Source organism: Nicotiana tabacum, unplaced genomic scaffold (assembly GCF_000715075.1).
Source record: "Nicotiana tabacum cultivar K326 unplaced genomic scaffold, ASM71507v2 Un00026, whole genome shotgun sequence".
NCBI lineage: Eukaryota > Viridiplantae > Streptophyta > Magnoliopsida > Solanales > Solanaceae > Nicotiana > Nicotiana tabacum.
The window spans coordinates 419,036-444,772 of NW_027438264.1; the positions used below are offsets into that span (position 1 = coordinate 419,036).

General features: G+C 36.6%; 2 protein-coding genes across 6 annotated transcripts; both read right to left on the reverse strand.

Annotated features, from left to right (window-relative positions):
* Window positions 1-1,778: 1,778 nt before the first annotated feature.
* LOC107773584 (uncharacterized) lies at window positions 1,779-10,190 on the reverse strand. Of its 5 annotated transcripts, none has more exons than XR_012707088.1 (9): window positions 9,653-10,190; window positions 7,877-8,080; window positions 7,203-7,694; window positions 6,067-6,177; window positions 5,472-5,660; window positions 3,564-3,788; window positions 2,678-2,798; window positions 2,386-2,586; window positions 1,779-2,302 (listed from the first exon to the last, which is right to left on the reverse strand). XR_012707088.1 is itself a non-coding variant. In XM_075248701.1 (8 exons), the coding sequence occupies exons 1-8, from the start codon at window positions 10,073-10,075 to the stop codon at window positions 2,456-2,458; spliced, it is 1,896 nt and encodes a 631-aa protein (XP_075104802.1). In that variant the 5' UTR covers window positions 10,076-10,190; the 3' UTR covers window positions 1,908-2,455. The 5 variants fall into 5 exon arrangements, 3 of the variants coding, with proteins under 3 accessions (XP_075104802.1, XP_075104801.1, XP_075104803.1); XR_012707087.1 differs by having other exon boundaries at window positions 7,203-7,697; window positions 9,653-10,180; XM_075248701.1 differs by having other exon boundaries at window positions 1,908-2,586.
* Window positions 10,191-11,743: 1,553 nt separating this feature from the next.
* LOC142178898 (secreted RxLR effector protein 161-like) lies at window positions 11,744-12,367 on the reverse strand. The gene is made up of 2 exons (XM_075248699.1): window positions 12,014-12,367; window positions 11,744-11,842 (listed from the first exon to the last, which is right to left on the reverse strand). Exons 1-2 carry the CDS (start codon window positions 12,365-12,367, stop codon window positions 11,744-11,746), a joined length of 453 nt encoding a protein of 150 aa, XP_075104800.1.
* Window positions 12,368-25,737: the final 13,370 nt, after the last annotated feature.

The following is a 25,737-nucleotide window of genomic DNA, read 5'->3' on the forward strand; positions in this document are numbered from 1 at the left end:
CTCATACTACACCCTGCACTTCGTGTGCAGATCCAGGTGTTCCCGGACATAGCGGGTGTTGAACATTTCGCGCAGTTGATTTTCAGGAGATTCAGAGGTAGCTGTCGTGTTTCGCAAACCTTGTCTCTCTTTCCCTACCTCTTCATTTACCGTATTTTGGTCTTAGACTATTATAGACCGTATTTTTCCAGACTTGTATTCATATTAGATGCTCATGTACTTAGTGACACCAGATTTTGGGAAGTGTTCGTGTCAGTATTTGTGAAATTTTGTATTGTATTAAATTATTGTATTTTCAAACTTAAGAGATTTGTGGTTTATCGAGATTTTCGGCTTGCCTAGTATCGAGATAGGCGCCATCACGACAGGTTGGGATTTTGGGTCGTGACATTTAGATATTCACCAATAAGTGCTAAGTACTTAATAGAATGAACTATAATTATCGTTTAAATTGATTAGAAGGAGTAAATATTTTTTATACCGTCAATGCTCAAAACTGAAGCTATTACGTTATGTACGTTTATTTCTTTTTCTTGTTTGTGATGATAGCTAAATCAAAATTTTCACTTTGAGTTATGGACCTCAACATCTGATAGTCCACCACTTTATTTTTTGTGCTCTTCCTATTTTTTTTTTCGAAATTCGCTTTTTTTTTTTTTGTCTTAAATAATTAATTTGTTATTTAAAAAGCAAATTTTGCTGTTAGTGTAAATATTTTATAAAATAAATTTAAGGACCTCTCAATATGGTTTCGCCTTATGCCACGAGATCCGTTGAACCGCCCCTGATTGTTCGATGGCGGCCAGTGGTGACATACGTGCTGAAACGATGAATGATAGCCGCTAGTGATGGAGGTGGTTAGTGGTGGTGGTTGTGCATTTAAGTTGGCGGAGAAATGGCTCATGGGGGTGACTAGTAGCAATGGTGAGTAGTGCTGGGAATTAGCAGGAGTGATTGTGTGGAGGCTGGCGGTGGAAGTAGAGATGATTGATGGCAAGTGACTAATAATGGCTAGTGAAGGTGGTTGATGGTGGTGGTTCGTTGTTTTGTGTAAACGGTTGACAATAGATGTCGTGCAGCGAAGGGTAGTCACAAAGGTGGTTAGTGGTGGTAGTTTGTGGATTGATTGGTGGCAGTGGTGGCTGATGATGGTGGTTGGCAAATGATGTGAAGCCATGAAGTTAAAATTGGTAGTCTTTAGCCAAGATTGATAACATTAAGTTGACTCAAAAAGTGCTCGATAAAAATCATTCTTTTCCATAAAGCCACATTATTAATCTATATCCTCGTCGAATTATGTATACCTCCATATTAGGTAAATTACACAACAAAATAGCGGTCAAACTCCTGATATGCACGAGCCGCTGAAGATGCGGTACGCATCCTCGCCATCCACGAGAGAACAGAATAAAAGGGTCTAATCAACAATGATAGAATAAAATCGTACGACAAAGAAGAATAGAAATGAAACTATTCCTAACTCCATAGCCTCCGGAAGATAAGTACAGAGGTTACTCTTATAAAAAGGGTTACATATCCCCTTAAAAGAGATCTCAAAATATGAGATCATCTCTTTAATCCCATAAACTTATGGGATATTCACAAAGAGATCAAGATGCGGCTGGATAGACATAATTTCTATATGGAATTTGTGGTATTTGTACTAGCCAAGCAGTCAATTGCACGGTCATTGAACTGATTGGTAATGGTAATTAATGGACTATAAAATTCTGAACTACACATTGGTGGAAACCAATGTACTAGAATTACTTTCAAAAAGCTCTCAATTTTACGAAATTCTTTGTTCTTCCACTTTATGTTCTTCCGCTAATGGTAACATCAATAGTCAGCATGACATGTTCAGAAGTTAAGGAATGCAGCAAAAGAGGAACTGAAAGTCAGGAACTGAATTAATTCACTTGCATCTTTCTTCTTTTTCAAATCATAGGTCTGGTGACTTCACAGTAAACTTTTTCTGTAACATCTTACTGCAGTACTGAGCAAAGATGACCGGACAAAGCTTCTCAGTTTAGTCAAAACCATTTTAGAGGAAGCACTTCTTGTATGGAACAAAAGTTATGATATCTTGGCCTTCCGTTGGTGCTTACAACTTGCCCCGGGGAAGGGGAGGAGGGCCTTCGAATTTACATGGTTAGTGATGGACTAGGTGTTTTACTACCTTCCACCAAATGGTCTTTCAATGCATTGTGAGTCGGCCACAGTTACTACAGACAGACTGAGGAAGTTCGGGTTGTGTACAAAAGTTGTCAACACATTGTGTCATTTCATCAACCGCACTACTCTGCAGCGATGCCAAGAAAACTCACATGACAGTTAAGTAAAGAGGGAACCCAAAGTATTGTAAATTCCTCTAATCCTTTATACCTGGAACAAGGCTTGCCCATCTCTGTAACTAGTTGTACAAGTATTGAATGTGAAGGTGCAAACATGTTCATCAACAGTTTTCAGCAATCGCATTAACTGGTCTTACCAAAGCAAAAGAACTTTGAGGATTTACTGACATCAATAGTTCCAGTACAATAACATCGCCTGGATGGCTTATCTTGAGACCTCGTTCTATCAAGCCTGCATCCAACAATCATCCTAGCTAAGTAACTGATATTTTCATAGATTAGACCATCAATTAATGAAACAGCTAGTATGAATGTTTGTATACCAGGAGAAAGTTTTGTCCCTCCATAGAGCTCTTTCACCAAAGGGTTTGCTGCCCATTGATTAACAGCAACACGACTGGTCGGCTGGAAGCCAACAATTTTACCATCCTCAGATAAAACAACCTGATTGGCACACGTATATAACCACATCAACTATGATAAGCACATCCAAACCAACAACTTCCAGGAACATATGAAAAAGTCAATTGAAAATGTTCATGACAAATCTATAGCCATACTTTTAACTGGCAACTATAGACTTGGAACACCCAACCATAGGAATTAAGCATGAAAAATTAGAATTGACATCAAGGAATATTTTAGAAGTGGCAGGAAAAGCCATACGCATGATCTAGAAGTAGTATGAAGTAACCTAAACACATTTACAGCAAGAGTTGAAATCCAGATGAGGATAATTAGTTTAAAAAGCACAAAAAGGCCTTGACAAGAAAAAAGAAAAACTAAAATCAAAAGCGTTACGAGCAGAGAAAAAACAATGTAGCAATGACAATAGGATCTTCAGTGCTTAATTTTTGTAATTCGGAAATCCTATTAACTCAAAATGCAAATCTAACTCAAAGGGGGTCCTACATTTGTGAACAGGATTATGGCAAGACCTACGCTAGAGCAAGTTTCAAGATTGACAGCTAGCTTGTTTAATTGTGCATGTCCATAACATGCAGTTGTTAGCTCTTATATTCCTCACTTGTTCCCAATTGAATATACATGGTTCAATGTTCATACGACCAAAGCCTTCCCTTGTCCTTGATTCTGACCATGACTAGCATGCAACCATGCTAATGCTCATTATAATTATTGTAGTAGTTCTAAGTTCACAACAGAAATAACGAGGCAATAAACCCAGAAAGTGCATCCAAAAAAAGAGACCTGATAACTGGCAATATCTTGTGCAGCTGCCTTCATGTCATCTTCAATTCCTTCTGATGGCGTGGAGCTGGAATTAAGATCTAAATCTTTGGAGTCCATCTCATACCTCAGGTATATGGGAAGCTCCCCAACCGATGCAGAGCTTCCAGAACCCATCACTATGTCTCCGGGCCAACAGTAAAATTCTTTGATTCTCCTAATGATCGAGATGCAATATTCTTCCAACTACAGAAAGAAAGAGCACTTGGCACTGTGATGATTTGAACAATATTACCTACCGATTAAAAGAGAAAGAATGGCTAGTGGAAAAACAGATAAATGTGGCGAATAATGCAAAGTGTGTGTCATCTATTAGATGGTCAGAATAATTACGAAACACAAACAAGCATGGAAGTAGAAACTTCTTATTTTGGACAAGTAAAAGAACTGAGCAGTATTAGTTCAGCGGTGTTACCCAAAAGGCGGACGGGGATGTGAGGCTTGATACGCAAGTCATTCCAAGGAGAGAGAGTTTCAAGTATCTGGGATCTATAATTCAAAAGGATGGGGAAATAGATGAGGATGTCACACACCGTACCGGAACAGGGTGGATGAAGTGGAGGCTCGCTTCCGGTGTCTTGTGTGATAAAAATGTGCCGTTGAGACTTAAGGGTAAGTTCTACAAGGTAGTGGTTAGACCGACTATGTTGTATGGGGCAGAGTGTTGGCCAGTCAAAAACTTCTATGTCCGGTAGATGAAAGTAGCTGAAATGAGATGTTGAGATGGATGTGTGGGCATACTAGGTTGGATAGAATTAGGAATGAAGTTATTCGGGACAAGGTAGGAGTGGCCCCTATGGAGGCAAAGATGCATGAGGCGAGGTTGAGATGGTTCGGGCATATTAAGAGGAGAAGCACAGATGCCCCAGTCAGGAGATGTGAGAGGTTGGCATTGGGAGGTGAGAGGAGGGGTAGAGGTAGGCCAAAAAAGTCTTGGGGAGAGGTGATCAGGCGGGATATGGCGCAGCTTGAGCTAAACCGAGGACATGACCCTGGATAGAAGGGGTGGAGGTTGAAGATTAGGGTAGAAGGTTAGTAGGTAGTCGTGCGTTTCCCTGTCTTCTATAGTTCGATAGTATTAGTGCTAGTACGGTACCCTTTTTTCCTTAGTTTGCTATATTCGCATGTCTTGTTCTGTTATTACTTGCCATCGCTAATTCCATAGTTTGCTGGCAGTACTTCGTTCATATTCTCGTTTGTTGCCTTGGATTTAGTTTTCTAAATATATTGTCTTGCTATTACTTGTTATCGGTACCTCTTTCATATTCTCTGTTGCTATCTTCGATTTAGTTTTCTAATTATTTGTCTTGCTATTACTTGCTATCAAGGCTTCTTTCACCTTTTTTTTTTTTGATAACCGTGGTGTCCGGGCCAGCTTGCGCGCACCTCGACTAATTCCACGGGATAACTGTCACCTCCCACCAGCAACAAGTGTCAGGTAACTCTATTCACCAAGGCTTGGATAGATGGGAAGAAATCACCTAGTATTTGCCTCCGCTGGGATTTGAACCTGAGACCTCATGGTTCTCACCCACTTCATTGACCACTAGGCCACACCCTTGGGTGCTCTTCTTTCACCTTCTTTAGTCGAGGGTCTATCAGAAACAGTCTCTCTGCCCTGCCAGGGTAGGGGTAAGGCTGCGTACATCCTACCCTCCCCATACCCCACTTGTGGGATTATACTGGGTGGTTGTTGTTGTTGCTGCTTAGGAAACACTAATTAATTCTTGAATGACACAATAAATAATCAAAGATTTTAAACACAGATGAGGTGAACTACTTTAAAGAAGTAATTGTTCAAAGCAGAACAGTCAGACAACAAATGAACTCGGAAGAGACAAGACCAGATTTAACTAATAACATCCATACCTTGCTAGATTCCATAGACTGATGCTGAATAGAGATCATGTCACATGAGTTGACTGGATAAATTTCCTGCTGATAGTTCTTTCTACTGGGGAGATGAGGAAGATGACATTGACTAAGAACTCTTATAGCAACAAGAAAAATTCCACTTACAAGGACCATGGAGATTGCCTTTGACATAGAAATGCTTATCTATAACCCATAAAGAGAGAATATTATAGTCCATTTGATTCAACAAGACATCTTTTGTACTTAAAGTAGTCATTTAGATAAAAGAAAACTTAAATTCATATCTCATGCTCCCAACAGATAGAGAATGCATGAATGTGAAGGAAAGCAAGATAAAAAAGAAGACAGCAACTAGCCATTTAAGGCCTCACGTGTGAACACACACACACAACAATTTGGAACCCCCCCCCCCCCCAAAAGGTAGTTCAAATAATTGAAGTAGCTAACTTTATAAGGATGCTTCATTAAATCTGTGTTCTTTTACAAAATTTAAATTCTTTTTTTAAAAAAAGGGATTGTTTACAGAAGAAAATCACTTCATGACAAAACCAAATAAAGCAGACATATAAAGACCTTGTACATGCCAAACCTTGTTATCGGGCGAATTGAAAGATTTTGCAACAACACCGGATGACAACTGCTTGTTGGGAAGTGTATAGACATCTTCATAATATATATCTAGAATGTCACTTAGACCAACCTGAAAAAATAAAAAAGATCAATTAACTGTTAGAAATAATCACATGCCCATCAAGTGTGGAGTTTGCATGAAAATTGTTCAACTAGATGACAACAAAACTTAATCTGAAACTTATAAACAGACCAAAAGGCATTGCATTTGGGGAACATCTAGGTAGATCGAAGCACTTGATGCATTTGGAGAAAGTCTAGGCTTCATGGACTCCAGTTCCTTGCACTATTAATACACACATGACACACCTAGTAGGAGGGCTTAAAAGGGCAGCCGGGTGCACTAAGCTCCCGCTATGCGCGGGGTCCGGGGAAGGGTCGGACCACAAGGGTCTATTATACGCAAACTTACCCTGCATTTCTGCAAGAGGTTGTTTCCACGGCTTGAATCCATGACCTCTAAACTAAAATAACATGGATGACCTAATACACGTATCACCGAGAAGTCAAGGTTGCAAATTTTAGATCCTTATGCTATGGGGATAAAGCCTTTAGGAAAGACCAAAACAAGGTGCAAGTGGTAATATCTTCAGCACCTACAACTTTGTCTAAATAATCTTGACATGAAAAAATGTAACTATATGTATGGAATCAGAGAGCTATTAAGAAAAGTATCTTGAGTGGAACTTACTGGAGTTTTCAATGGAAGCGAAAATGAAATGAAACTGAAGAAGTGAAATGTGCAGAAGGTAATCCACTTGCAAATTTATTACAAATGCATTAGCTTACAAAATCCCCATTGGGTGACTGGTTATTTTTCCTTTGATGCTAGGGAAGCCACATATAAATATTGGAAAAATTTAATGGCTGTGGATTAATTAATCAACAGAGCAAAGCACAAGACAGTGAAACAAATACTCATCAAATGCATGGAACTCTGGATAATCGTCCACAAACACGAAAACAACATGAAACACCAACGGTAAGTAATTATCTTTGTATGGTATTTTTTGATGAAGTAGCTGTTGTCTAATATACATCCCATTAACCCTCAATGAGGTGTAAGAGACAAAGATGCAGAGAAAATGGAGTTACCATTTGGGAGTGAGTCAGGAAAACCTCCCATGTGTTTATTGCTGATTCCTTCCACCCTTCAAATTTCACATTGCCAAGCTTCTCAGCATCAATTTGCAATTTGTAAGCGGGTACATACTCGCTCAGCCAAGAAATAAATTCAGGGCCTCCAATTTGTTCCAATTTGGAGTATGCACTTGAAGTTAACCAGTTGCTCGTCCATCTTCCCTCCCTTGGTCTGTAATTTGCCCTTTCTGAAGAAAATTTCTGGAGCAAAATATTGGCATTTGCAACTATCTGAGATTCCAGTAAGTTGTATAGAGTAACGGAGGAATCTTTTGAGACAATACATTTATGATTGTGAAACCAAGGGAAAAACTTCTGCACTGCCCCTCCAGGAGTTTCGTTAAGCAAATGTCTTCTAGTGCTTTCGAGAGAAGAAATACAAATAACCTCTGAAATAACAGAAATGACTCGTTCATCTGATGAGGTGATGGCAAAAGATGGAGGTACCTGCTGATAGGAAAGGAATAACAGAACTGAACCTATCAGTATCATGTAGCACCTGCAAGGCAGACATTATAAATCTGATATTACAAAAGAGCATAATGAATGGAAAGACAGTTTAAAAAGATAGAAACACAGACAGGGAGGGAGTAGGCATAGGTAACATCCAAAAATAAAAAGTTCCCCACCTCTCTCGGTGTTTCAAGATCATCCATATTTCTTTCTGCCCCTGGTATAAAAAGTACCAGTTCAAAGTTCCAAAGATTCTGCAGAAGCACTTGTCTAAATGTCATGGCAAGTATATTTGTAGATGTCGTGCCGGACAGAATCTCTTTAGTTAGGGCACTTTTAAGCTTTTGGGCTTTCTCCATAACTTTTCTTGCAGGTAAGAACTGTCAGAATGTCAAGCTTTAGACACACTATAATAATATTTTGTAATACATTATTCATATCAGCAATAAACAGAACACGTAACCAAATCAAAAACAAGGGCAAATGTCTACCAATATCTGGGAAGATAGGCATTAAACTTCGGCAAAGAAAGTGAAGACCACCCGCGTCATTATTAACTTCAACAACAAGGCTTCAAGCTATCAATATAAGTTACGAATAATACAACCGTACAACAATTTCTGCGCGACTCAAATGGGCAGCCCGGTGCACTAAGCTCCCGCTATGCGCGGGGTCCGGGGAAAGGCTAGACCACAAGGGTCTATTGTACGCAGCCTTACCCTGTATTTTTGCAAGAGGCTGTTTCCAAATAAGCCAAAATATGTCAGAAAAAAATTTGTGTATTAACACGGATCCTTCATTAATTAGTCTCCAGATGCATGAGAATTAGTCTGTCCAACTAATCCACCCCTTCGGCAGATTCTTGAAAAGGCTGATGGCATTTGAATACAAATAGTTTAAAAAACAGAGAAAAAAGGCCCCGTTCAAATGGAAGATTGAATAATTACAACCCATCCAAAGACCACAACTATATATGTAATCCTATTATTCTTTTTCTATTTTTTCTTTCATAGGATATGATCTACTACTCTTGTTTGTTACTCCATTAGTTTCTTTAAAAGAAAGGCTTCGAATAATGAAACTACTTCCACAAATATGAAAAGAAAAATTCCTGCAAATTGAAGGAAAAGGAACATTGGTTGTGCTGGACATATTTCAGCTTGAATAACAGCTTAATTATTCTATGAGCTATGTAAGCGGCATACAAATACAGACCCCCGGCCTTTAGTTTAGTGGTAAGAGTGCATGGTAAGAGTTCAGTATATGATGTGTGGGTAATGCGCACGTCACGAGTTTGAACCATTGACTTATTATCCACACTTAGCTCAGACCAAAAAGATAATTTGATGTTGCATAAAAGAAGCAAAGATACATACTTGGCTCATACCAAAAGAAAACTTGGCAAGCACAAAGGTGGCATTTTGGAGACAAATTAATTTACTTGGATCGTTCTAAAAAGATCTCAACACATTTCACGCCCTCATGAACTATAAGCAGCATGTATTGCATTTACATTAAAATGATTTGTGACAACTAATTACCATGTCAAGTATGAAGATTAATGAATATCAGGTCCAAAAAGCCGCTACTTCCTTGTTATTATAAACAGATGCTTATTGTCGGGGAGCTTAAAGATGTAGGATACAGGGCCTAACCCATGCACAAAGTGCTCCCCTACTACCACAGGGACAGGTGAAGAATGGGCATGTATTGTATGCACCTTCCCTACATTTTTACAAAGAGGCTGCTTTCACGCCTCAAACTTATGACCATAGGCCACCAAAGGAGAAACTTTATTGTTGCAACAAGGCTCGCCCTCGCTTAACCATGCCGGATATACAGAATTAAACTAAATATTCAGATAGACTAAACATTAAATTAACATATGCATAAAAGAAATCTAATTATTCAAATATAAGCACCACTACAATAGTGCCTCTAAATCAACTCACCAGTCTAGTAGAAACAGTACTATGCTCATCATAAGGCCCCGGAAACAACGTTTCAACAACCATAGCTGGCACACCGGCGGCAATATGTTCATTAGCAGCTTCACCGCCGTCCGCTGCCGCAGCAGTGAGAGCCTGCTGGAAGTCAACAGCTCCAACTAAGCTGAGTCGAGCTAAGTCGTTCTCGTAAGTTCTCACACAAGGTGGAAGCGATTTCTCTGCTCCGTTAAAATCAGCTACAGCTTCTAGAATGTTCTCTTCTGTCATAAATGGCTTCTGCGCCGAGCAGGAAATGGCAGTGTGGGAGTTTTTGGGAAATCGGAAGGGTAATTTGGGGAAGTGAAGTGGCCATTTTTTTATTAGGGAATTGGTTTTGGGTGAGAGAGAAGTTGAGGGAGACAAGGAAAGAGTGAGAGTGAAAGCCATTGTAGAAGCGGTTACAGAGGGGCTAGGGTTTATTTCAAAATTCGGCGCTTTCTGGCGGGGTCCTCCATAGTTGGGGCTTAGCTGGGTTCGGAGGTGTTTGCTTTAGAAACAAGTTATCCCATTAGTTATTTCACTCTATAAAAAATATTATAATTTCAGAATAATTAATAACAAAATTAGTTGTACCACAGTTTTATTTTAACTAAACGTAGGATAAACTTATCTCAAATTTAATCTCGTAATTCATTATTCCTTATCCCTCGTATCAAACGACTAAGGTGTTTAAATGGAAATGCTAAAAGAATGAAAATCGGGTGCAAATTTAAGTAGCTACGAGGGTGTTTTGCCTTATTTGAAGATATAAATTTGTGTTTTATTCATGCTAAGATGGTTTATGCCTAAGGATATTCAGCTTGCTAGGAATTAGGGTGAAATGGTTTAAAAGTATTCGGACCGATCTTCTCTTTTGTTTGTAATTGGACATGCCCGAAACAAAGGAATCTTGGCGTAAGAACCCTCTTGATTAGAGAGATCCAAATAAGAGCTTGTTGCATATGCGTAAGAGACCAACTATGCGGTGTGAGAAAAGCCCACTTGACTTTAGAATGCCAACCTCCCTTAGCTTAGCCCTTTACGACCTTTTCCGTTGGAGGAACCTTTTATAAACCACTATTTAAGAAAATAGCCCTGCGTTAAAATTTTAAAGCACGCTGGTTAGAATTCCTGACGATTACCAAATTTTTCAGTCACAATGTGAAAAGTACTGGTAATTAGTCAAATTTTTGTGGCCAATTGAAGAAAAATATGGTAACCAACAGAATTTTATGATAATCACCATAACGTGCAAAATTATGGCAAACGTCATAATTATAAACGAATCACTATTAGACTTAACCCATAATTTCTGACCGGCGTACTTCAAATTTTTGACAAGAGATTATTTTCCTAAGACTTTTGTTATTGAGGTCAAAATTTATACAATGGCACCAAATATTCCTATTTATGTCATTCTCCCTAAAAGTATCATCTTAGTTGGTGGTTCTTTGTAGGAATTGAATTTTAGAATCAAATGATAGTTAATATGCTGTATTTTGAGAAATTTTATTGTAAAAATGGGAATTTCCTTCCCTCCAAGAACATTATTAAACATTAGGTATTAAGAAATGTAGCTCAAAGTAACAATATAAAACAAGAAGATAAGTAGAATAAGAGAAGAAGAGATAACTTTCTTATTTCATCAAGTATTCAAGTGTATCTCATATCATATTTCATGCCTCTATTTATACTATTACATAGAAGATTACAAAAGGATTGTCTTAAACATGACATTAACAATTGAGATCATGGGAGGAGTTATGGAGGTGTGGGAGTTACAATCATAGTAGTGATGAGTAGTGAGAGGTTATTTACATCATGGGTGAAAGTAGTAGGAGTAGCGGGCATCCACAATTACTATAAGTTTTACAACACTCCCCCTTGGATGTACAAAATAGATAATATGCCTCGTTAAAACCTTACTAAGAAAAAATCATGTGGGAAAAAATCTAATGCCTTAGTGAACCGATTAGCCAAATTTTCACATGAACGAATCTATTGAACATTAATTTCACCATTTTGTTGAAGATCATGCGTGAAAAAGAACTTTGGTGAAATGTGCTTTGTTCTGTCTCATTTGATGTATCCTCCTTTCAGTTGAGCAATGCAAGAAACATTGTATTCATATAGTGTAGTTGGATTATCTTTTTTCATAAGAAAACCACACATTTCCTGCATATGTTGAATCACTGATCTCAACCAAACACATTCTCAGTTAGCTTCATGAATAATAACTATTATCTCAGCATGATTTGAAGATGTGGTAGCTATTGTTTGTTTCATTTAACACCATGATATAGATGTACCTCCATATGTAAACAAATAGCCTGTTTGAGATCAGACTTTATGTGGATCAGACAAATAACCTGCATCGGCATAGCCAATCATTCCTGACTTGAATTCATTAGAATAAAACAATCTCATATCTAGAGTTCCCCGAAGATATCTAAATATATGATTAACACCATTCCAATGTCTTCTTGTTGGGGAGGAACTGAATCTTGCTATTAAACTTACTATAAAAGTAATATTTGGCCGGGTATTATTAGCAAGATACATCAGTAACCCAACTGCACTAAGATATGGAGTGTTATCACCAACGAGTTCTTCGTCATTTTCTTGAGGCCGAAATGGATCTTTATTTATGTCAAGCGATTTCACAACCATTGGGGTACTCAATGGATGTGCATTATCCATGTAAAATCGCTTTAAAACCTTTCCAGTGTATGTTCATTGATGGACAAAAAATCCATTTGTTACATGTTCAATTTGTAGGCCAAGAAATATTTTTGTCTTACCAAGATCTTTCATTTCAAATTCTTTCTTCAAGCACTCTATAGTCTTTGAAGCTCTTTAGAAGTGCCAATGATATTCAAGTCATCAACATACACATCTATGATGACAAATTCAGATCCCGACCTCTTAATAAAGACACAAGGGCAAATAGGATCATTTTTGTACCCTTCCTTTAACAAATACTCGTTAAGGCGATTGTACCACATCCTCCCTGATTGCTTCAATATGTATAAGAATTTCTGAAGCTTTATTGAACAACTTCCCATTGAACTTTTATGTGCTTCAGAAACTTTAAATCCTTTAGGGATTTTCATAAAAAATTCATTGTCCAATGAGCCATATAAGTAGGCTGTGATAACATCCATCAATTGTATATCAAGCTTTTCATGGACTGCCAGATTTATTAGATACCTGAAGGTAATTGCATCCACCACAAGAGAATATGCCTCCATATAATCAATATCAGGCCTTCGCGAAAATCCTTGTGCCACAAGTCGTGCTTTATATCTTACGACTTCACCTTTCTCATTTCGTTTTCGCACAAAGCCCCATTTGTACCCCACTGGCTTGACACCTTCAGTCGTTCGGACTATTGGTCCGAAAACTTTACGTTTTTCAAGTGAAGCCAATACTGCTTGAATTGCATTTTTTCATTTTGGCCAGTCATTTCTCTGTCTACATTCATCGAGAGATTTAGGCTCAAGATCTTCATCTTGTTGCATTATTTCAACTGCAATATTATATGCAAAATTGTTGCCAACAGCAACATTATTTTGGTTCCACCTTTTTTCCGTAGAGACATAACTTATTGAGATCTCTTCATTAAAATCATTTCCAGGTACTAGAACCTCCTGTGAGGTCTTATCAATTATTATGTCTTTTTGCTCCTCTTAAGCAATTGCCTCCATGTTATGATCAACTTGATCATTTGCTCCTTTCCTTCTCTGGGGATTCTTATCATTGGAACCAATTGGTCTACCACGTTTAAGGCATGACCTAGATTCATTTGCATTATCATATTGTCCAGCTGGGACATCAACTCAAATTGGAGCATTTACATATGGAATATGCAATTTAGTAACCCATGGAAGGTTAGTAAATGCATCTGGCAATTGATTTGCAATATTCTGTATATAAATGGTCTTTTGAACTTGTTGTTCACATTGATTTATACGATGATCCAAATGAGACAGAGATAATACGTTCCAATCTATTTATTTTTCCAGATGTTTATTTTCTCCCCCTAATGTTGGAAAAACTGATTCATCAAAATGACAATCAGCAAATCTAGCTATAAACAAATCTCCTGTCATAGGCTCCAGATGTTTAATAATAGAATGAGATTCATAACCAACATATACTCCCAACCTTCTTTGGGGACCCATCTTTGTGCGTTGTGGTAGAGCAATTTGAAATATATACCGCACATCCAAAATTCTTAGATGAGAAATATTTGGATCATGACCAAAAGCCAACTGTAATGGGGAGACTTCATGATAACTGGTTGGCCTTATAAGCACAAGTGTTGCTGCATGCAAAATAACATGTCCCCACACTAAAAGGGAAAGTTTTGCCCTCATTGGCAATGGTCTAACTATTAATTGGAGGCATTTAATCAATGATTCTGCTAGACCATTTTGAGTATGAACATGAACAATCGGATGCTCAACTTTTATTCCAGTGGCCATACAATAATCAGTAAAGGCCTGAGATGTAAATTCACCAGCATTATCAAGACGAATTGTCTTAATTGCATAATATAAAAATTGTGCTCTTAACCTTATTATTTGGGCCAACAATCTCGTAAATGTCATATTACGAGTTGATAATAAACACGCATGTGACCATCTTGTAGATGGGTCTATCAAGACCATAAAATACTTGAATGGTCCACATGGAGGGTGCATAGACTCACATATATCACCCTGAATACGTTCCAGAAATGCAGGGGATTCAATCCCAACTTTAGTTGCTGATGGTTTAATAACCAATTTACCCTGAGAACAAGCAGAACAAGAGAATTCCTTAAATTAAGAATCTTCTTGTTCTTCAATGTGTGCCCGTTTGAATTCTCTATTATTCTGCGCATCATGTTATAACCGAGATGGCCTAACCGATCATGCCAAATGATAAAATCATTATAAGTAGTAAACCTTTTGTTTACTATGGCATGTGATTCAACCACACCAATGTTTGTGTAGTACAACCCAGAAGAAAATATGGGTAATTTTTCGTGCACACATTTTTTCTCCACTTTTATTATAGTAATATAAAGGTATTCAACCTTTCCTTCATTAGAGGTCTCAACATGGTAGCCATTTTGGCGAGTTTCTTTGAGACTTACTATAATATAATGCATTATTAATAGTTAGTATCGTTCCTCCAGGTAGTAATAAGGACGCTCTTCCAGATCCCTCAATTAACTTTGTATTACCAGATATTGTATTAACATAGGCCTTTTTCGTAACCAAATAAGAGAAAAATTTCTTTTCTCTTAATATTGTGTGAGTTATAGCACTATCCAAAAGACATAAATCTTCATTACTCATCTTGGATCCAATTGAAGACTGGAAAATTTTATTTTCTTCATAAAAAAATAAAAGTACACCATGAGAAATACAGAAAAACTAACAATACCAACACCAACAACAACATAAGACAACTTAAGTACTACTTGAAAATAAAAATAACTTTAGAACGAGACAAAAAAATACTGAATAAAAATAACAACATAATTGCATTCTCCAGTAAAATGATCAAACTTTAGTTTTGATCTCCAAACAAGTCTTCAACTTGCAAATGAGTAAGATCATCGAAGCCTTCAAAATCATTATCATTCAAAGCAAGATTTGCCTGGGCATTGTCATCATATTTGTTTGAAAGCCCTGCCTCAAAATTATTTTTAAAGGTCAAGTGAGACTCCACTGGGGTATTAGCAGAAGATGCTCCAACATTATTTGCCTTTCTTTTGATGAAGTTTTGATAAAGCCTAACAAAATGCTCAGGTGCACGACATTCAATTTTCCAATGACCTTTCATGCCACATCAGTGACAGTTATCGTTTTTGCCTCTTGAAGGATTATTTTGAGAACCCATATTGTTCTCTCGTTTGCCATGACCACCACGATGATGATTATTATATCGTCTCTTTCCATTGCCATGCCCACGTACATTCATATGGTCGTGATAATTATTCTGTCTTTTTTCAGACTTATCACGTCTCGCTATCATATTCGCTTCAGGAAGCAGAGCTGACCCTGTGGGACGAGTTTCATGATTTTTCAGCAAAAGGGTATTATATTGCTCAGCCACCAGAAGGCATTAGATCAATTCAGAATACTTTTTAAAATCACTTTCACGTTATTGCTGCTGTAATATCATATTTGAGGCATGAAAAGTCGTAAGAGTCTTTTCCAACAAATCCTCATCATTCATAACATCCTCACATAATTTTAATTGGGAAGCTATTCGAAATACAACAGAGTTATACTCACTTACGGTTTAAAAAACTTGCAACTGTAAGTGCATCCACTCATATCGAGCCTTGGCAATACCGTAACCTTAAGGTGATCATACCTTCCCTTCAGGCCAGTCCACAATTCAAGTGGATCTTTCACTGTCAAATATTCAATCTTCAAACCTTTATCCATATAATGAAGAAGGAAAATCATGGCCTTGACTTTGTTCTGGCTTGATGCCTCATTACCCTGAGTAATGGTATCACCAAGGTCTTTAGCGGCTAAGTGAATCTCAACATCGAGAATCCATGATAGGTAATTCTTTCCGAAAATGTCAAGTTCCATAAACTCAAGCTTTGACAAATTCAACATAGTGAAAACTATCAAAGAAGATAAATAATTAGAAATCATTAGCAAATAAACTATTAGGTTATTCACCTAGGTCATGCAAATAACTTAAAATAAAGAAACATAGTTTTTATTTTTATTTTTACACATATCCAGAGATGTGAGAAATTATAAAACTGCATATTAAAGACACTAATCATGAAATCAAAATATACAACGAAGAAAACAGAACGAACAAATATACCTGAATAACGAAAAGAGCTCAACTTCATGTTGATAACGTATTAAAAAATATAGCTCAAAGTAACAATATAAAACAAGAAGATAAGTGTTACATCCCAAACTACCCCTGGACGTGATTGACACCCAGCTAACACCACCAGCTAGGCGAACCTTTTTCTCAAATATTTAGCCATTTACTCAAACTCTAGGAGAACAATTAAGTGCAGAGCTAAAAGTATTATTAATGATTAAAGACGAAATAATTATCACCCAATACCTTCGTCAATTGATAGAAAAATCAACAATTACTCAAATAATAAAACTCTAGCCCAAATCCCACACTAAGACCTTGCAAACCCCCAAAGAAAAAGGAAATAACTAACACGAACTAGACAAAACTGAAACGAAAGCTTCCACGAACAATGCAGTGGCTCATCTCAACAATAGGATCCACTCGAACAGACTCGTCAGCCACTAACTCTATCTCCTGCAACAGTATCTGCATAGAGATACATGTAAGGAGTGAGTTATACGTAAATATAACTCAGTAAGATCTTCGACCCGCTACTCTGAGTACCTCTGGAACAAATGTTAGAAAATACAAATACATCATAACAAGAACATTATACTAAACTCAATAATTATACAATAACACAATATATAGGTATCAACATAGTTAATAATAGTTAACTAACAAGAACACATATATCTCAACCCACTACACACTAAGGGCTTATCATAACTACAGTGAAAGAATTTAACCAACACCTCTATAAGTCCACAACGGCACCGCAATACCTCAAATATGTAACAGAGCATACACAATGCTCCAAATATATATCAAGAAGCATACACAATGCTCGGGTGATGTACAAAGGCATACACAATACCCCCAATATCATGGCTCACAACCGTATCAAACTCAATAACATGGCTCACAGCCGTATCAAACTCAACACCATGGCTCACAGCCTTATCAAAGTATCAAACTCAACATCATGGCTCACAGCCGTATCAAAGTATCAAACTCAATATCATGGCTCACAGCCGTATCAAAGTATCAAATTCAACACCATGGCTCACAGCCGTATCAAAGTATCAAACTCAACACCATGGCTCACAGCCGTATCAAACTCAACATTATGGCTCACAGCCATATCACGCCATCAAACAACTTATAAAATATATATTTTTAATTTTGTATTGTTCATAAAATAATATATTTGCGGCTAGTCTAAGACCACCGATTCTGCCAAGCGCACGCTTGTTCCAACACATGAACCAGGCAGACAATTTTTTTTTTCAAAACGGGTTTTAGAAAAAGCAAGCATCAAAGCTTAAAGTCTCACTTACCTCGCTAGAGGAAAGTTTCCCAACCTTGCAATATCTAAGACACCAACAAAACGGCCTCCAATGGCCACAATCTATCCAAAATATTGAATAACACATCCTAATTAGTCTAGATGAATAATTTTCATGATATTAGGACAAGTCAAAATTAAAGTCAATCCCCCGTCCAATTACTAAAAATCTGTGCAAAATTATCAAACGCCGAACGTTAAAAGAATGCCGAAGCAGTGGAACTTCAGAATGTATTACAATGGCTTAATCCACCCAACACCATCTAATCATTGGCAATCATGAATAATCATTACTTTATTTCCTTATTATTACATAAATAATCTTCCTAATTTTTGTATAGAGTCCACAGAACGTGTGGTTTCCCTTTTCCTTTTCTTTCCTCTTCTTCCTTTTTTTTTTTTAAATTAAGACTTAAATTACTCCTTTTCCTACACCTTAGGTCTTTTGTACATGGGCCAATGAGAAAAATATATGGGTTTAGCCCATTTCTTTACCATTAATCATTGTCTTAGTTATTTTACTATCCAACTTAATATGTATACTAGTTAATTAGGTTCACTAAATATTTAATAAATTTTATAACTCGTAAATTAATACTTATGCATACAAAGTTCGGTTATTACGTTCTCCCCACTTAAACACACGTTCGTTCTCGAACGGGTTAGAAAGTGTACGTACATGACATCTCAAGCATCTGTAGGTAATTGATCTACATGTCTATCCCCAACCACAACGTAGCTTTCTCAATTGGATGGTTGCGCTATAATACTTTCACTTAAGCAACTTTTTTCGAGCTCAATTATCGCACTCGCCTATCAACAATAACTGTGAGACCTCCGTCATATTCAAATTTTTCATCTAGTTCCCTTTCTTTGGACTGAATTTTATATGACTCTTGTCGTAAACACATAAAACACAAGATGTACAACTGAAAGTCACGAGGGTAAGGCAAGTCTATATGCCACTAACCCAATCTCATTCAAAATCTCATTAACTCCTTTCATGGAAAAATCTTCTAAGACTTTTTTTTTTACCTTCCATTTACTCCAAATCCCAATATCGTTTCTTGACATAACAATATTTTTTTATAATGTGCTAGACCACTTAGGTATTTAGTGCAACATGATCCAAGGCTTCTAAATCAAATTTGGATCCAGTAATTGTGACTTACCGTTTCAACCAACTAAATAGAGCAAGACACTCACATTCATATAAAGCCTAAAATGATAAGATATGCATATCTAGTTAGTAAAACTACTATCATGCACGAACTCGGTCAAAAGCAACTGATCATGAACAACTCTAATATATAATATCTGTTTTCCTGGTGTTGGGACTGAACCCATATTTTCTTACGACTCTATTATATTAGAGCATATCTACGCGTCATAATCATAGTTCTACAGTGGAACACATCCACAATTTTTATATACGGCAGTGTTAGAACACATCCAAACACTCCTACATAATACTCTCGCGTATGGTAGTGATGGAACACATCCAGACATCCTTATGTAAAAATTTCATGCAATGGTAATCTTGTCACAGTGACGATACGAGCATCTTGTGATATTGCATAATATCTCTAACATATCACTTTATAGGATAATATGATGTATAAGTAATTTAGACTGAATTTAGCCTATCACAATTATTGCAACTAGTATCATAACTTTCTCAACTAATATGATATACTAACCCACGGAGTCTACAATGGTATATTTTCACTTTCTTTTAGAGTTAATCATCTTTACGGTAATTTGAGTCTCTAACATTCGTATTTAATATATGAACAATTCAAATAACAAAGAACAATATTTTTGATATCTCGTATCACCCATTGTCATTGTTAGCTTTCATTCTCTAATTCCAAGTTATATTTGTGGAATTTTATAAACATTGCATCTCTTGGAGTACTAATCTCCTCAAGTCAACCCCTACGATTGTATACACATTCAACTCTTTAGCCAAAGTGTTCTATAGTTATTCACTTTCAAGTAGGTTTCGCCTCTAATAGAGGATGACTAACCCCTCCAATAAAGTCAGGACTCTCACACCGATAAACTTTGATTGCCCAAATAATGACAATTATGATATCACATGTGCTCTAGCCTTAGCAAGCATAATACCGTCACCATTTTACTAGACATCACAAGGCCCAAAATATCATAATATAAGAATTAAAATTTACAACTATAGCCCCAGTATTAATCGATATTTTCTCAATGCCCATAGGACCCTCCTCAATTACTGCACATAGTCTTATCCACTACGAAAATATTCACATGTGTCATTAATAAATATAATAAAAAGGAATGCTAAGGGACTATTTGAATATCTAGTTTATCTAGACCATCACAATTACTAACCATAACAAGTTTAGGAACATGTATTCAAAATATCAAATACTACTATTTTCCATTCATGATGTCCCGATCACAAGTCTTATCTTAGAATATGAGGTAACACCCTATAAGTGGAGGTATAAATCATCTGAGTATGACAAAAGATCTTGCTTTATATGACACTCTACTTCATTTGTCTATTATCGATAATCATGCATAAATCCATTGTTCTTCTCAACGAACATAACTTAAGCACCTCAAAATGATATATTTGGTCTAGTGACCTCTTAATCCCCGAAGCCTTGCATTTTTTTTACCCTTTGACTACACAGAGCCATTCTATAATAGAGAACAAGAGTATACTAAGTTTCTAAAAATATATTAGTATTCAAGTCTATCTCCTTAATAAGCGGTACACTCGATAAGTCTTCTGAAAATACATTTGGAAATTCATTAATCACAATGACTAATTCAATAGTCAATTACTCTACTATGGTACCCCGAGTTATAGTTAAATAAACACACAACCTTACCTATCATGTGTAGAACCTTTATTGACGAGGTAGCTTTGCCTAGAGGCATACCAAGTGAATCCTCTATACTAGGCTCAATCGAAATAGAAAATTCGACTATCTTTCATGGCAAGCAAGTGCAGGAAATCACAAAGTCGACTAATCCAAGCCAAGATGACCTCAAGTCAACCATGCTAAGTTATCACAAGTTCGTAAGTGTATCACAACTCTAAACCATATCCACATATATCTGATAGATCGTTCCAATATTAAGACCCTCCCACTTAGGTTAAAACTAAATGATAGATCCAAGTACTCAAATTTTTTCCCCCACATATATAACTCATAACGTGTTGCTCTTCTTCCTTAAATATATGTTTTATCGAACACAACATATGATAATAAAACGGTATATACTGATTACTTTTCTCTAAGATAATCATGTTATTTTATTTTTTTTATACTCAACTTCATTTAGTGTTCATCTATTTCATTCCGATGTGTGCCAGTGTCACTACTCCATATATAATGCTACTATGTGCTAAGTTTCATACCTAACTTTTTACTATATTGGTGTATAGCCACATACTTAAGTCTTATTTGCTCTCACAAGCTAGTATTCCTACACGAACTCTCACCATCAACAAGTTTTACACATGTAGTGCCAGTACCATAATTATACTTAATGCATTTGAATAATTCATTCTTACGCCACAGTCACACATATAACATCGTTATCACGATACCACTAATACTATCAAATCACTCCAAGAGGCATTAGGTTGAGAACTATATAACTACTTTCCTCAAATATATTTCACCATCAAGTCCAATAACCTAGATGTGGATAATTTATTACACCTCTTACGTTACCGCTCAAATCGTTTTCTCTCCTTCCCAAACTCATAAGGGACGGTTGTATCCACAAACTTGAATGTTGAATAATTCGCTTTTAGGCAAAAATCATATTCTATATCACTTTACCATTCATATAGAGTCTCGACGTTCAAATATTTGACTAACTATCTACTTAATTTTTTTATTTTTTTTTTGCAGGTGTTCCTTTGTAACTCGTGTTATCCCAAAATTTATAACCAACCGATTGTCAAAATAGAACCAATGCACACAACGGCCCATGTACTCAAGGCCACTCTCAATCTCATATATTTTGTTCAAAAATAAATCTCAAGTCAACTGTGTCACCCTGCAAAGGAGGATATGCATGTGCTAGCCATCCGCGAAAAAGGGACATCCCAAGTTTAAACTCGATATAACTTAACGCACGAATGAGGAATGAAAGCAGGGAAAATATCCTAAATGTTCAGTAGCCTCAAGGCCATAACTATGGACATCTACATACCCATGAACAAGACTCTACCAAACACTGCTCCATGACCCAGGACTTAAAGCCTAGACTCTAATACCAACTTTGTCACGTCCCAAACTACCCGTGAATATGATTGGCACCCAGCTAACACCACCAGTTAGGCGAACATTTTTCTCAAACATTTAGCCATTCACTCAAACACTGGGAGAACAATTAAGTGCAGAGCTAAAAGTATTATTAATGATTAAAGACGAAATAATTATCACCCAATACCTTAGTCAATTGATAGAAAAACTAACAATTACTCAAATAATAAAACTCTAGCCCAAATCCCACACTAAGACCTTGGAGCATCTAATAGAGTAATATGAGTTTTATTGACGGGTATGCAAACCCCCAAAGAAAAAGAAAATAACTAACACGAACTAGACAAAACTGAAACAAAAGCCTCCACGAACAATGCGGTAGCTCGTCTTAGCAATAAGATCCACTCAAACAGACTCGTCAACCACTAACTCTATCTCCTGCAACGATATCTGCATAGAACATGCAAGGAGTGAGTTATACGTAAATATAACCCAATAAGATTCTCGACCCGCCACTCTGAGTACTTCTGAAACAAGTGTTAGAAAATACAAATACATCATAACAAGAACAGTATACTAAACTCAATAATTATACAATAACACAATATATAGGTATCAACAGAGTTAATAATAGTTAACTAACAAGAACACACATATCTCATCCCACTACACACTAAGGGCTTGTCATAACTACAATGAAAGAATTTAACCAATACCTCTATAAGTCTACAACGGCGCCACAATGCCTCAAATATGTAACAGAGCATACACAATACTCCAAATATATATCAAGAAGCATATACAATGCTCGGGTGATGAACAAAGGCATACACAATGCCCCCAATATCATGGCTCACAGCCATATCAAACTCAACACCATGGCTTACAGCCGTATCAAACTCAATACCATGGCTCACAACCGTATCAAAGTATCAAACTCAACATCATGGCTCACAGCCGCATCAAAGTATCAAACTCAACACCATGGTTCACAGCCGTATCAAAGTATCAAACTCAACACCATTGCTCACAGCCATAACAAACTTAACATCATGGCTCACAGACGTATCATGCCATCAAACAACTTATAAAATAGTTTTTTTAATTTTATATTTTTCATAAAATAATATATTTGCGGCTAGTCTAAGATTACCGATTCTGCCAAGTGCACGTTTGTTCCAACACATGGACCATGCAGATAATTTTTTTTTTTTCCAAAACGAGTTTTAGAAAAAGCAAGTATCAAAGTTTAAAGTCTCACCTACCTTGCTAGCGGAAAATTTTCCAACCTTGCAACGTCTAGAACAATAACAAAACGGCCACCAATGGTCACAACCTATCCAAAATATTGAATAATACATCCTAATTAATTTAGATGAATAATTTTTATAATATTAGGACAAGTCAAAATTAAAGTCAACCCTCAGTCCAATTACTAAAAATTTGTGCAAAATTATCAAACGCCGAACGTTAAAAGAATGCCGAAGCAGTGGAACTTCAGAATGTATTACAATGGCTTAATCCACCCAACACCATCTAATCATTGGCAATCATGAATAATCATTACTTTATGTCCTTATTATTACATAAATTATCTTCCTAATTTTTGTATAGACAGAGAACTCTCGGCCGCCGTCAATCTCCTCTAACCCAACCAGTGGCGAAGCTAGAAAATACAAAAACAGTATACTAAACTCAATAATTATACAATAACACAACATATAGGTATCAACAGAGTTAATAATAGTTAACTAACAAAAACACACATATCTCATCCCACTACACACTAAGGACTTGTCATAACTACAATGAAAGAATTTAACCAATACCTCTATAAGTCCACAACGGTGCCACAATGCCTCAAATATATAACTGAGCATACACAATGCTCCAAATATATATCAAGAAGCATATACAATGCTCGGGTAATGAACAAAGGCATACACAATGCCCCCAATATCATGGCTCACAGCCATATCAAACTCAACACCATGGCTTACAGCCGTATCAAACTCAACACCATGGCTTACAGCCGTATCAAACTCAACACCATGGCTCACAGCCGTATCAAAGTATCAAACTCAACACCATGACTCACAGCCGTATCAAAGTATCAAACTCAACACCATGGCTCACAGCCGTATCAAACTCAACATTATGGCTCACAGCCGTATCACGCCATCAAACAACTTATAAAATATATTTTTTTAATTTTGTATTGTTCATAAAATAATATATTTACGGCTAATCTAAGACCACCGATTCTGCCAAGCGCACGCTTGCTCCAACATATGGACCAGGCAGACAATTTTTTTTTTCAAAACGGGTTTTAGAAAAAGAAAGCATCAAAGCTTAAAGTCTCGCTTACCTCGCTAGAGGGAAGTTTCCCAACCTTGCAATGTCTAAGACACCAACAAAACGGCCTCCAATGGTCACAATCTATCCAAAATATTGAATAACACATCCTAATTAGTCTAGATGAATAATTTTCATGATATTAGGACAAGTCAAAATTAAAGTCAATCCCCCGTCCAATTACTAAAAATCTGTGCAAAATTATCAAACGCCGAACGTTAAAAGAATGCCGAAGCAGTGGAACTTCAGAATGTATTACAATGGCTTAATCCACCCAACACCATCTAATCATTGGCAATCATGAATAATCATTACTTTATGTTCTTATTATTACATAAATTATCTTCCTAATTTTTGTATAGACAGAGAACTCTCGGCCCGCCGTCAATCTCCTCTGACCCAATCAGTAGCAAAGCTAGAAAAATATTTCAAGGGTGTTCAAACTTGTACAAGAAAAATAAAAATTGTGAAGAGTGAAGTTCGAACCCGCACCCATGAGGCCCTTTTGACCACCCTTTGCAACTGAGCTATGAATCTTCATTGTTGTAAGGGTGTTCAATATGTATTACATGCATGTAAATCCAAAATTTTACCTATATACACAGTGTTAATTTTTCGACATTTTCCGACGACTTGCTACACTGTAGCTTCGCCCCTGAACCTAACGTGTGTTTTCCCTTTTTCTTTTCTTTCCTCTTCTTCCTTTTTTTTTATTTTTTTTAAATTAAGACCTAAATTACTCCTTTTCCTACACCAAAGGTCTTTGTACATGGGCCAATAAGAAAAATATATGGGTTTACCCCATTTCTTTACCATTAATCATTGTCTTAGTTATTTTATTATCCAACTTAATATGTATACTAGTTAATTAGGTTCACTAACCATTTAATAAATTTTATAGCATACAAATTTCGGTTATTACAATAAGTAGAATAAGAGAAGAAGAAATAACTTTCTAATTTCATCAAGTGTTCAAGTGTATCCCATATCACATTTTTTAAACATGACATTAACAATTGAGATTATGGGAGATGAGGAGGGGTTATGGAGGTGTGAGAATTACAATCATAATAATGATGAGTAGTGTGAGATTATTTACATCATGGGTGAAAATAGTGGGGTAGTGGACATCCACAATTACTATAGATTTTTCAACATTAAGGAATTTATGCGTCAGCTTTTACAAGTGGTGTTTTTTTATTGCATATATTATCTTAGCCATATTCCCATACTTCTATTTGATTTCATCAAAGGCA